The sequence below is a fragment of the Phyllostomus discolor genome, chromosome 3 (assembly GCF_004126475.2).
Source record: "Phyllostomus discolor isolate MPI-MPIP mPhyDis1 chromosome 3, mPhyDis1.pri.v3, whole genome shotgun sequence".
Taxonomy (NCBI): domain Eukaryota; kingdom Metazoa; phylum Chordata; class Mammalia; order Chiroptera; family Phyllostomidae; genus Phyllostomus; species Phyllostomus discolor.
This window is the reverse complement of record NC_040905.2, coordinates 98,164,909-98,179,176: the sequence shown is the minus strand read 5'-3', so window position 1 is coordinate 98,179,176 and position 14,268 is coordinate 98,164,909. Positions and strand designations below refer to the sequence as shown.

General features: G+C 37.9%; 1 protein-coding gene across 2 annotated transcripts in view; it reads left to right on the top strand.

Annotated features, from left to right (window-relative positions):
* LOC114503588 (S-adenosyl-L-methionine-dependent tRNA 4-demethylwyosine synthase TYW1) overlaps window positions 1-14,268 on the top strand; it is a 172,415-nt gene that overhangs the window by 141,100 nt on the left and 17,047 nt on the right. For both annotated transcript variants that reach the window (XM_036020853.1, XM_028521249.2), the window contains exons 14-15: window positions 3,217-3,327; window positions 12,950-13,117. In XM_036020853.1, coding sequence (XP_035876746.1) covers window positions 3,217-3,327; window positions 12,950-13,117 — 279 coding nt within the window. The remainder of the gene's footprint in view (window positions 1-3,216; window positions 3,328-12,949; window positions 13,118-14,268) is intronic.

Genomic DNA, 14,268 nt, shown 5'->3' with positions numbered 1-14,268 from the left:
TCATATCACTTGATGTTTCATATCTCAGCTTTGTTGCTTTCCAGCTGGGTAAATTGGGAAATATATTTAACAGCTCTAAGCCTGAAGTTCATATATATAATTTCAACATAATAAACATGTTTTGTAAGAATTATTGTGAAGATGAGATAACTATTGGAATTTTTGCTAAGATATTAAGCACTGAAAACAACAGCTGGCACATAGCAAGTCTGACTCATTGCTAACTCCTGCTGTTGTTATTATTGTTGATGTCCTTGCCAGTTTATTTGATCAAAGGAATTTTAAGGTTCTCTTGGAATTACATTATATTATAAATCCATTGTGGCTTTCCATGTAGGTGAGTTTTTCTTAGGGTCTCAGAAAAATTTATTTTATTTACTGTCCATATTACTTCATAAATTAATCATTTTATAGGTATTTATATACATATTTTACAGTTGTATGTAGAATTTTCTTTGCTTTGTATTTTTTAATTGTACATGTAGTATGTATGTTGCCTATAATGGCAAATAGAAGCTGACACTTGGTAGGACTAACTGCTGCCAGGCATGGTTCTAAGTGCTACATGGATTAACACTTTGAATCCTGTGTAAAACCCTCATTTTCCAAAGGTAGGAACTGAGAACAGGGATTAAAGATAGCCAGCTCGTGGTTGGGGGCTCAGTTTGGCCCCAGAGTCCACATTTGCCCCACTACTGTATGCCAGAAAAGCTGCTGTTTTTTTTTTTTTAATTTGGTAACTGGCTACTTTTGCTTAATCTAATTTTTATTTATCTATTTTTAGTTTTTAAAGATTTTATTTATATTTAGAGGGGGGAAGTGAGGGAGAGAGGGAGAGAAACATCAATGTGTAGTTGCTTTCATGCCCCCTACTGGGGACCTGGCCTGTAACACAGGCATGTGCCCTGACTGGAAATTGAACCAGTGACCCTTCGGTTCCCAGGCTAGCACTCAGTCCACTGAGCCACACCAGCCAGAGCTCTTTACTCTAATTTTTAGTTAATTTTCCTACATTTCCAGAAAGCCAGTTATATCATTTACAAGTAATTACTTTTTGTATACTATTCAGTAATTCTTGTTCTTGTTTTGATTTTAACTTTCAGAGAAGTGTTTATAAAAATAATAGCGTGGACATTGTTCTTTTAATCTAAATGGAAATGCCTCTATTTTTCAAACCACTAAGAAACATTGACTCTTGACTGGAGAGTATTTTCTTTATGTTAAGGATGTGCTTTTTAATTATTGAGTTTACCAAGTGGATTTTGATATATTTATTCTGTTTAGTTTTCAAAATTAAAAAACATCCCTAACATAAATTAGGGATGGCTTTTAAACTGTATCAAATGTCTTTGTGTATCTATGCAGGTGGTCACATGGCTTTTCTGTGTTGAACTATTAATGTAATGAGTTGTATTAATATATAGCCTAATACTGAATCATCTTTGCATTCCTAGAGTTTTTAACATGTTGAATTTTATTTGCTAAAATTTCTATGAGATTTTGGTATATATAAGTACAAGTGAGACTGGTCTGTAGCTCTCTGCTGTTTTTGTCAGGTTTTGGCATTGGGTGAATTCTAGCTACGTAAGGGAATCTGGATGGTTTGTGTTTTGTCACGCATGTATATGACTATTTAAAAATAAGTTTTGAGTACATTTTCTGGTATGCCTGCTTAATACTATTCATTGAATATCTCTTGTGTTTTTTTTCATTAACAGTGTCAAGTTGTTTTTTTTTTTTTTACTAATTATGGAAATCTTCAAACATAAACAAAAGTAGGGAGTCGGTATCACTTTGTCCCTCTTTTACCTTACTTTGTTTTTCTCTAGGGTGTTTTGAGCCTTGCTACTTAAAACATGGTTTGAGGTTTAGCAGCAGGGGTGTTGCCGGGCGCTTTGCTGCAGATGAATGGATGTAATCATGGACACATAACCATGTGCATCTCATCACCTTTGCCATGTTCTATTCGTTATAGGCAAATCACATGTTCTGGCCCCACCGTTGCTTTAGATTTTAAACTATCTTTAGTAATGTTGTTCTGAGATGTTTAAAAACTGTATTCTGTCCTGTATGATACACATTTTTTTCACCCAAATTTTTGAGAGTAAAATAAGGATGCACATTATACATGGGTAGTACCAATTCCATATATATATAAATGTTTTAAATTCTTTTATTTATGCTTAAAAGTGTCAAAAGTGTAACTCTAGAAAGCAATTACAATATCTGTATGCAAAATAATACCCTGGAATATGATCATCAGTTTTGTTTGTAAATATAAATAAAAATTGAATTAAAAAATTAAAATGAAAAATTTCTTCCTGAAAGTTTGGGCCAAAAATGTGGCTGTGCATTATACATGGCAAAATATGGTAAATTTCTGAACTTTTAATTTGTCTTGAGTTCTGGAAAGGAGCTACAAAGTCAAGGGATATAAACTTTTAAAAGACTTTGATGACTGTTGTCTAATTGCTTTTCAGAAAACCAGCACCTCTCTGGGTTTTGTGGTAGCAAATGGCAACACTGGCAGTTCATGAATGTGCCTGTTCCGCCAACAAGAGATCATTAAATAATGAGAACATAGGAAAGAAGTCAAGAATAATTATAAATTCTTATCAGAAATAATGAGTGATTAGTAACTGAAAGCCTGAAGGTTATTTAAAGTAATTTTTAAAAATTTTATTTATTTTCAGAGGGGGGGGAGGGAGGGAGGAGAGAGGGACATCAATGTGTGCTTGCCTCTCGAGCACCCCCAGTGTGGGGGCCTAGCCTGCAACCCAGGCATGAGCCCTAGACTGGGAATTGAGCCAGCGACCCTTTGGTTGCCAGTCTGGCACTTAAGCCACTGAACCACACCAGCCAGGGCAATTTGAATTAATTTTTGACAGTCTAAAACTATTTGGTCAACTTAACCATTTTTTACTAAATCTTACTCAATGTGTATTTGGCAAGGAACTTTTGGGTACCTAATAGTGTTAGTTATTGTGAGCGAAAGAAAAGAAATATGCCATTTTCTTTGTTTTTAAAAGGCTTATGAGATTCTTATTACTTTGTTTACAGTTCTTTCATATTTCTACAAAATATAACTTGAATTTGTAGAGGTTCATGCTGTCTTTCACATTACCTGGGTTCTCTGTGGGTTGAAGAAATGTGAAAGTCTTCCTGGGTGTAACTTCTACCAAGATGAAAACAACGTTGACTTTTCCTTTGTTTTAGCAACAGCGTACTGTCTACAGGCTGACTCTCGTTAAAGCCTGGAATGTGGACGAGCTCCAAGCCTATGCCGAGCTGGTGTCTCTAGGGAGTCCTGACTTCATCGAAGTGAAGGTAAGTCCCTGCTGGCCACTGCTGTGCACTTCCCTGTGATGCTTTGTTGACCATTCTAGAGTTAAAAAATCTTTAAACTTCTACAGGAGATCCCAGATGTTTTATTTATTCATTCAGAAATGTTAATCAAGAACCTGGGACTCTCGTAGCCATTGGGAATAGTAGCGGTAAAGGCCAAGCATTTGTTCTTACAAAGCTAATGATATTTCAGTGAGAGGTAGACAGTCAACACAAACTGAATGATCCAAAACTATGTACAGTTGACTCTTGAACGATGGGGAGTTAAGAGCACACTTGAAATTTTGTGTATAACTTTTGATTCCCCAAAAGCTTAACTACTAATAGCCTACTATGACCAGGGCCTTCCCAATAACATAATCAGTTAATTAACATATGTTTTGAGTGTTATATGTATCATATACTGTACTCTTACAATAAAGGAGGCCGAAGGAAAGAAAATTTTATTATAAGAAAGAGAAAATCACTTACAGTATTTGTTGGAAAAAAATTGCCTGTAAGTGGACCTTTACTATTTAAGCATTAACTGTAGTAATATTAATATGCTAAAAAGTAAAAATGTTATGGTGAGTAATTGGTTTTTAAATTTTTATTATGGAAAACTTCAAATATATAAGAAATGGAGATACTGCCTAATGGACCTCATTCATCCATCACCTAGCTTCAAAAATTACCAACTCATGTTTCAGCTATAGCTCTACCTATTTTCTTGCTTTTACCATTTTGAAGTAAAACCCCAAAATGTATTATTTTGAAGCAAACCCCTAAATTATATCATTGATCCATAACTGTTTAAATATATAACTATTAGAGATATACAATTAAAGATATACACTCATTTTAAAACACTTATTTAGAATTCTATTCTCATAACTAAACAATTTGAACAGTAATTTTTAAGTATTGGAACATACAAGGTTTCAAACTGGCCCAGCTATTTCAACAGTATTTTTGAATCTGGATCTAAATAAGAGCCATTCATTGTAATTAGATTATTTTTCTCTTAAATTTTTAAAAAATCTAATTCCTCTTCCATGTTTCTGCCTCCTTGTAATTTATTTTGTTGAAGAAAATGATTATTTATCCTGGCTAGTTCCTCATATTTATATTTTAGATTCTGCTGATTGCGTTTTGCTCTGCTTTCTATATTCCCTGTGGATTGGTACTTAAATCAAGAGAAGATTAATCAGATTTATTTGTGTGTCTGCGTGTTTGCATTTCAAGATTATTCCATTGGTGGTATTGTATATTTCCAGCAAAAGGCTCATAATGTCTGGTTGTCTGTGTCGTGTTTTTGCCAGTGTTTCTTTGGGATGGATTCCTGTAAGTGGATTGATGTATCAAGGGTAAATGCATGTATTGTTTTGCTAGATATTATGTTTGGCTCTTCTGAATTTCATAAGCTAGAAGGCTTTTCTGAGAAGATAACTTTCTCAGCACTGATACCGAAATACTAAGAAGATAATATGCAAAGGCTCGGGGTCAGAGCATTCTGGCAGATGGCACAGATAGTGCACAGAGTTGGCAGTGAGAGAAGATAAAACAGAGAGGTGGGCTGGTGCCAGCTTTTGTTAGGCCTTCCAAGCAAGGATAAGAGAATTGGATTTTATACTGACTTCCATGGTAAGCTTTTCTGTATACCAAGTATACTTCTGAAGGTTTTAAGCTGGAGAGTGATGTGGTCTGATGTATGATTTTAAAACATCACCTTGCTGCTGGCATGAGTAGACTATAGCGGGCAATAGTAGAAGTAGGCAGACCAGTTACAAAGCCGTTGCTTAATCCAAGCAAGAGAGGTGATGGTTTAGGGAAGGTCATTGGTAATATGGTTGGAGAAGAGTGCTGCATTTGGGATAAGTTTTGGAAATAGAGCCAGCAGAACTTATTGCTAGATGATATGCAGGGAGTGACAGAACAAAGGGAATCAAGAATGGCACCAGATACTTGGCTTAAACAGTTGTTGGATATGAAACAGTTTACTGAGATGGCACGATCAGCGTGGGAGAGAGGTTATGTCTGGGAAGTAATTTCACACATTCTATGTTGACCTCATTAAATTTGAGGTATTTTTTAAATATCCAGATATAGGATCAAACAGGCAATGACTATGTAAGTGTGGAGGTCAGCAATAAGACAGTTGGCAATAATGATTTGGGAGTCATCAGCATGAGATGGTAGTTAAAGCTGTGGAGTGGCAGGAGGCATATGGCTTTCTTGGGCAACTAAGAATCCACCAGATGAGAGAAAGTGACCAGGAAATTCACCCCATCTCTGAAAGCTCCACTTTTCAGTTAATATTTATGAAGTTGAATGTACTCTGTATTGAATCGGAGGATATTTCAGAGTTTTACAGCTCTCTTTTAGTAAGTTCAGCTTTCTCTCTTCCTGTGCTCTGAAGGGTTGGGAAGTGGGAACAGGTAGAAGAAATACCACTGTCTGAGTGTGTGGCATTTTATCTGTAGTCAGGTCAAAGGCACTCTTTTCTTGGAAATTGCTCTTTAATGAAGCAAAGATACAAACTACATCTGAAATATATATGTTGGCTTAAGCGAACCTTTCCAGCATAGGAGATTAATGGTGTTTTAATTTATGATTTAGCTATTAAAGAATGCTGTCTCAAATTATATTGCAGTAAAACCTGTTATAAAGCAGTTTGGCTGGATAACATGGCCATCTATTTTCATTTTCCTTCTTTTATTTTCTTTCATGTATTCTATAATGAACAAGATATTTTATAATCTGAAAAGGATCAACCAATTTATTTCTTAAAGAAAGATGGCTACTGTGTAAACAGTGTAATTCTTTAAAAAAAAAAAAAAGATTTTAGCCCTGGCTGGTGTGGCTCAGTAGGCTGAATGCCTGCCCGCTAATGAGAGGTCACTGGTTCGATTCCTGGTAAGGACACATGCCTGGGTTGTGGGCCAGGTCCCTGGTTGGAGGCACGTGAGAGGCAGACAATTGATGTTTCTCTCACACGTCAGTGTTTCTCTCCCTTTTTTTCTCTCTACCTTTCCCTCACTGTAAAAATAAATAAAATCTCAAAAGATTTTACAGTCATACCTTGGCACACATTGGCTTCAGAACTCATCAAACCCTGTATACATCACATTTTGACGAGAAAAAAATGTTTCAGCACTCTGTGCTTGCTCAGGACTTGCCACACCTGTTAGAACTTTTATGAGTCATGACGTGCCCTGCAGGAGAAAATGCTTCATCGTTCGGTACTTGTCCATTTTGGCACTCGTCATGAGTTCTGGACTGAATTAATGATGAGTACTGAGGTACCGCTGTATTTATTTGTTTTTAGAGAAACGGGAAGGGAGGGGGAGAGAGAGGGAGAGAAATATCAATGCCAGAAAAAAACGTCAGTTGACTGCCTCTTGTATGCACCCCAACTGGGGACTGTACCTGCAACCCAGGCGTGTGCCCTGACTCGGAATCAAATCAAGGAGCTTTCATTTCACCCTGCTGGATGACGCCCAACCAACCGAGCCACATCAGTCAGGGCAACAGTGTAATTCTTTGATGATTATTTTTTCGTTGGGCAAATTATGAACATAACTAGGAAATATATAAAACCTTCTGTCTGTGCCTGAGACATTATAATAACATAGTTTCTTTCAAACAGTATTTCTATTTTGCTATTTTATCCCTGCATTCAACAAATATTCTGAGCTTGCTCCATGTGCCAGGCCTCGTCAAAGCAAGCAGATGAAAATTTAATATAGACATACCATTTGGCAAATGGATGTCTTATGGAACAAGGCAAAGTCTACAAAAGTAAGAGAGCTACACTGAGAGATTTCATTTGAAAATTCTTGGAGAAATGTATAATCTAATGATAATTGTAAAATGTCTTATTTAAATGATAGAATATTAGTAGATAACAATTTGTGTTGTACCAGGGAAAACATGGTGACGATCAGCGTGTCTCATGCAGGGGACGTGCTGGGGCCGCTGCACATTGGGTCGCACTGTGAAATCCAGCTCTCATTTGTCTGACGGGTTAACGGACATCTTCCTTTCAAACTGAAGTAGGAAAAGGGATGTTCACCGAATATAGTATGCTATTCAGGTCAAGTTACAAAATAATATTTATTATTTGATTATACTTTTTGTATGTTGAGATCTATTTATATAAGAGAAGTATGGAAGGACATATACTAGACTGTTAACAGTGTTCTATTTGATCCAAGAGGAAGGAAAGGCTTAATTTTTATACCCCTGTGTTGTGATATTTTAGTGAGCATATATTGCTTTCATAGTTCAGGTGACTGAAATGAAATCAGTAAATGGAGAAGACATACTTTCCTGTTCAGTAAGGTTAAACTATTTAATGTCTGAAAAGGCAAGCTATTGTTTTATTAGTTAAAGTTAAAATTTTCTAGAACAGAGTTTTAACACCCCCCGCCCCCCCGAAAACATTTGTAAAGCCTAGCAATATGGCAGGCTAAGATGACCTCAAAGTCCTCCAAAACCAAACACAGAAGTAAATATATTATGAGAAACACACTTCAGAGAACATAGCCCATCTGAGAACGCAGTCAGGTCTCTAAGGGGATTCCTTAGGGGTAGAAGAAGATACCTCCTTGGTGGTACTCCATAGCTCCGGCAGAGACAGGACTGAGGTTTAAAGGACAAAAGACGACTCCCTTTTAACTTCAGCGAAAGGCTGAATTAAGACAGAATTTACCCACTGACACAGAATGGCACTTGGAGAATTATCCCTTACCTATACTGTTGGTGGAAAGAAAAAGTCTTCCAGGACCTGTCCCTCAAAAGGGTTGGCATTAAAATTTAATAGTACCTCACGGTCACATAAAGGTTCTGAAGATGTGAAATTGATAGTACTATCAGACCCCAGGCCACCCCAGTATTGGTACGCCTGGGGCTCTCTGCAGAAGCATACACAGCATCGTGCCTATCCTTTCTCTGTATTTCCTGGACGTGTGAGTGTGTCGGGGTGCAGGAGTCTCTCACAATCTGCATACACTGGTTTCTCAAATGGGGAAGGTGGAAGAACACAGCTTTGATACATTTGTGAAGGGTCTGGAAGGAGCTGGGGGGACTAGTTGCTATCTTCCTCCGATGTAAACTTCCTCAAGATGAAAATTAGAATAATAGAAATTTCATAGCTTTGTTTTGAGAAATCAGTGGAGATATGGGTATGTCTGGATTCTGTAAATGTTTAACTCACTTTCCATTAAGCACATTTATTTAAATCAATAGAAGCTATTTATTATATTGATTTCCTCTTTTCTTTCCTTGCTAATCTTGTAAAATATTTTTTTCTGTTATATTCCCTGTAAATTAACTTATATTTTAGCTTCATTAGGCTTAAATAGGCCTTTATTTGCTAACCTGAGAATTTTAACTATCATTATTGGCTTGCTTGTTTGTGAAAATGTGTTTCATGTCACAAGCATCTGTCTCATTGAAAAACTTTCACAATACAGTCTACTTATAAATGAAACACTGCCTTTATATTCTCTGCTAGCATTGCACCTTGAGAATTGTAAGTGCTCTGTAATTATTTGTTGTCCAGTGATTTATGATTTAAAACTCTCTTACCCGTAGCACTGCAACTGTCTGCAGAGCTCAGTCCTTGCAGGATGCATCTTGCAAAACAATTTTTAGCACAGTCTCACTCCTTCTGCACACAAAGATAAGGAATAGAGCCCGCTGTTCATGTATGTAGCAGTACCTACTAGTGTTGGTCAGTTGGCTCATGATTGTTAAGGACTAGAAAAATTTTGAGTCATGTGGATGAAATTTTACATTAGATCAAAAAGAATTCTGGGGTTTATTATCATTTAGAAGAATCTTTCCCTTGATCTTTAGGTCATTTGGCATAGATTGTTTGGGGATACAGAGAGGAATAGGCTCAGAATTTAGACTTGATATTCCAGTATTCTGGTAAAGGATATGCACAAGGTGTGATGATGTTGAGGTCACATGTGGTTGGGGTTCCTGACTGGAGATTGAAGAGATGATGGGGAATTTGGCCAGGTAAAGACTGGGTGTGGAGAGGGACGGTCCAATAAGACCTTGAAGCCGCGTTGAGAAGCTTGGGCTGTAGTCTGTCGGGGGAGCTGTTGAAGCATATTCAGGATATACGAATGACATGTGTGATGTGTATTGCTGCAAAATATCATAAGGACATTTCTTTTCTCCTCAGACTGTAGTGTGGAAGAAAAGGGGCCACATACTAAACCTGAGAAACTCAGGGGGAGGCCTGTGTGGTGGCCTTGCAAACTCAGAGACCTGAAGTAACCATGGGATGGTTTGAAATGGAAACTTTCTAACTAAAAGCAGATCATGGTAGTTGGTTATGTCCTAGGCTGGTATTTTTCCCTAACAAAGGTCAGTCTTTACCTTAACTGAGCCTGTCTGTTGTCTTTTTCCATCTATGAGAACACACCTTTAGAATAGAATATCCACTTTCCTTTTTCCTCCAGACCCTTCAAAGCACAGGCCCTGCACCAGAGGTTTCCACAGAGCCCTCATTGTTATTGTTATCATGTTAATTGTTGACTATGAACTATCCTGTACTCACCAATGTAAAAGTTAGTGTCTGTTTTACTTTTTATCCAATCCCAGAGGTTTCCCTGCTTTGCTTCCTCACACCTCCCTAATCTATTGCCAGTGGATTTTATGTAACCCTCTTATGCCTCCACTTTTGATTGTAATGTATAAAATAAGGTGCTAAACTGCTATTCTCCAGAGCATTTTCTCAACTTGTTGAGGTTTTGCTTCCTGGCAATTGCCAACTCAGTTTGGCTGAAACAAACTCACAGAAATTCTCTACATTTGAGTGTTTCTTATGTTGACAATAGGGAATAGAAACAGTATCAGGAATCTTTAGACACCCGGTCAGTTTAATTAGAATAGCAAGCTGCCAAAAGACCCACAGATCTTGACTCCCCGGGTAAACTTCCCAGCAGCCAGTAAAAACAGACCGTATGCGTATGGCCCCATCTCCTACAGCAGAGAGATCCAGCAGAAAGGCACAGTGTAACGGCGTGGGTTATGCTATTCACTCCAAACCCCAAGTTGAGTAAGTGGTCCCGTTCTGTAGGAGCTTTCTTTGGGTCTACTTGTTACTCCTCAGCCTACAGATTCTGGAGTCTGTGACTGCTATTCAGTTGCCACATTATGCCCATCTATTTTCTCGAGGTGGTTCTTTTTTCAGAGTTGTGAGGGAAGAACTTGATGCTGGTGATAAATGGAGAGGGTGTGTGGGGTGCTGGTGGGATGAGCAGGTGGTAGACAGCCATGCCGTGAGAGAAAATGAAGTGTTTTTAGACAATTCAAGGTTAAGTGTGACCAGGAATAAAGTCAGGACAAGTCATTGGGAGACTAGAGTATTGGAAGAAGTAAAGCAGTCAAAGCAAAGGAGAGAGCACCACAGAGCAAGGGCATTAGGAACCAAACTGTAATTAGGGCTCAGAGGTTTCCGGAAGTGGCTCCACAAATGAATTCACTGAGGCCGGTTTCTGCCTGAAGCATTTCTGTCATGGTGAAGGCTCAGGTTCTGTGGGCGGCTCAGCCAGTTACCCCGTACTGCCTGCCTCAAAAGACTTTGTTTGGCTAGAGTGAGAACTTTTACGTGAAAGTGCTTTGGAAAGTGTTATAAAGCATCGTGCGAGCCCTGGCCACTGTGGCTCAGTTGGTGGGGCGCTATCCTGCAAACTGAAGGGTCACCAGTTTGATTCCTGGTCAGGGCACATGCTGGAGTTGTGGGTCTGGTACCTCCTTGGGGTGTGTGCAGGAGGTAATTGATGTTTCTACATCAGTCTCTCTTTTTTCCCCCCCTTTCCCCTCTGTCTAGAATCAAAAGAAAAAATGTTGAAAATAATTAAAATACAAATTTTTTAAAAAGCATCATGTGACTGTATGGAAAAGTACAGTGAACTGTGGCATTCATTCTTTAATTTCATTTCCAAGCCCAGTCTCTCCTTAATGTTTCATGATTTATTGTTGCCGAATAAGAAATATTAAAATACTTTCCAAACCCATTGTCATGAATATAAGATGTTATCTAAAACCTCTGCCTCAATGAACTAACTTTTTAAATATTAAAAATCAATTCCTTAGAATTAACTGCTTCGTACATGGTTGTTCATATAATTTATACATCACGAACAGTATTAAAATCGAAGTCAAGTTCATTTTTATGACCGACTTGATCTGTCAATAAGTCACTTTTTTTAATACATATGGATATGTGTAGCAGTTTTTCAGCCATGCTTTCTTAAAAGATTTTTTAAACTATTATTTGCTTTTTTAATTAATCAAAAACTCAGACTCTCTGTGTAATGAATTCAATAAATTATTGGACTAACAGAGAAGATTCTCTTGTTTATCATAACTAAGCTGGGTCACTTAAGGTTGTTGTTCAGCAAAGGTCATCTCGGTTTGGTATCCCAGCCCTCTTTTCGAATAGCCATCTGGAATAGAGTGTTTTGCAGAGCTCATCTGAGTTTTTGGCCATTTCCCAGCTCTGCCATCTGTAGGGTCAAGGTCACTCTGCAGTGTTCATTTGTGGGTTTTTCACTTAATGTCATTCTTCCCCCTGCAGTATGTGGTGTGTCTGTGTGGGTCTGTGTGTGAAAGAGAGAATGAACGAGACAGACAGATAGACAGTGTATGTGAGTAGTGTACATTTTTCATTTCAGTATTCCTTACTTACTAGTAGCATATCTAGAGTATTCTAACCATTTGTTGGGAAAGTTAGAATAACTTGATTCTGGGGTATCTGAAGAGCCTACAAAATGAAGATACCCATTATTATTAGAACATTAATTATTTATCATTATATAATTGACCAAGTAGAGAACTTAGTTATAAAACTTGGGTTTTATGTGCCTGGGCTGTCAAGTACAGTTCAAAACAGAACCAAAGTTAACTCACAGCATAGGGATTTCTGTGAAGTTGAGAAGCATGTATGCATATGTAGGTGTGCTTAAGTGTCTGTATGGGTATCCACAGAAGTATTTCCTGTTTGGCATGATTCTCTGTTTATGTGTGCATAGATCCATATACAAAATACATTACAAAGTCATATCCTTACCGAATAAATAATAATAATGGGATCCATATCCAGCATTTTATAGAAATTTCACAAACCTCAAATCTAAGCTATACCAGAGAATGGTAACTGAATTTATTTTCCCAGTGAGTAGATTGTTCAGTGAATTTTTATGGGTGTCAACTATGCCTGAATTATTATAGTAAGGGGACTGTACTTCCCCGAGAGTTAATCCATTACAGTGTCAAAATGAATCTAAACAGAAAGATATGTCACTGGTTCAAACACATCCTGTGACTAGGCAGCAGAGACTGTGACACGACACAAGCACAGGTGCCCACGCAGCGGCGTTGTCACAGGGTGAAAAGAACATCGGCCGGGGAGCCCCAGTGCTGTCTTTGTCACTATCGACTTGCATTAGCTCCCAAGAAAATGTTATCATCTCTGTGGCACTTTCTTCACTTTAAAATACAGATGGGATTGGACTGGATGACCTCCAAAAGGCTTTTTGGCTCAGAAACTTTCTCTATGACATTTAAGTAATTGTCTCTAACTGTTGTGATGTTTCCACAGGGTGTTACCTACTGCGGAGAGAGTTCGGCAAGCAGTCTCACCATGGCCAACGTGCCCTGGCATGAGGAAGTGGTGCGCTTTGTCCGTGAATTGGTGGCTCTGATCCCTGACTATGAAATTGCTTGTGAGCATGAACATTCCAATTGCCTCCTGATTGCTCACAAAAAGGTAAGATAATTCAAATATGCATTCTTCTCCCATTCTTCTGTCCTTACCCTTACTACTTTCTTCTTCTCTTCCCTCTTTATTTTCCCTTCACCTTATAATAGTGAATATCTGCTTTTTGGCTACCTTTGCTAAAACAAACATTTAAAAAACTGTACATTCTGTCTGTTGGGTTTATAAACTTTCTTTTTTGTGTGAAATTACATTGTATTTAGTCCTCATGTAGGCACTTCAAGTGCTTTCTGGATTGTAATTGGTGCATGCTGAAAACAAAAGCAAAACACCCTTGTAATAACCTCTAGTCCTTTCCTGGAATGACAAAGGAAAACTAAAAAGTAAACAACCTCCATATGAGTGTTTCTGACTGTCAGGGGAAATGAAATACTGAAGTATTTATCAGATTTTAAATCACTTGGAACCTTGGCCTCTAGAGAAAGTTTTCTGAGATTTTGGTTCATGGTTCTATTTCCATTTTTCTTCTTCAGTAGTTTTATTAGGCAGAACAGTTATGCGAATCCGGTGTATCTCTTAAGTCAGTCATGCCTAGCAAAGGAGAATTCAGTTCTTCATAGAGGTAGGCCGTTAAAATCAGAAGGCAAACACAAATCGGGGGCTAGTGTTAGAGTAGCTAGGATGATATGTCCTTATGGAAATATTTATACAGAAACAATGTAGCAGCTGGAATTCAATTCGAAATAAAAAAAGGTGGAGTACATGGTGTGTGGATGGGTTGAGCATTGTAGAGGCTAGATGATGGATCCATAGAGGTTCATGCTCCTCTGCCTAGTTTTTTATTCAGTTTCTTCATTAAAAATAGTTTTTTAAAAAAGTGGACACAGATGAACTTTGAAAACACGGTACCAGGTGAAAACCAGGCACAGAAGGCCACCTATTGTATGATCCATTTATATAAAATGTCCAGAACAGGTAAATCCGTAGAGATAGGAGATATATTGGTGGTTGCCAGGGTCTAGGGGAAGAACAGACTGGGAAGTGACTGCTAATAGCTATGGGATTTCTTTTTGGGGTGATGAAACGTTCTTGAGTTATATGGTGGTGTTGGTTGTGCATATATGTGATTATACCACTGGAAAAATAGCACATTTTAAAAGGCTGAATTTTATAGTGTATGAATTATATCACCATAAGGTAGA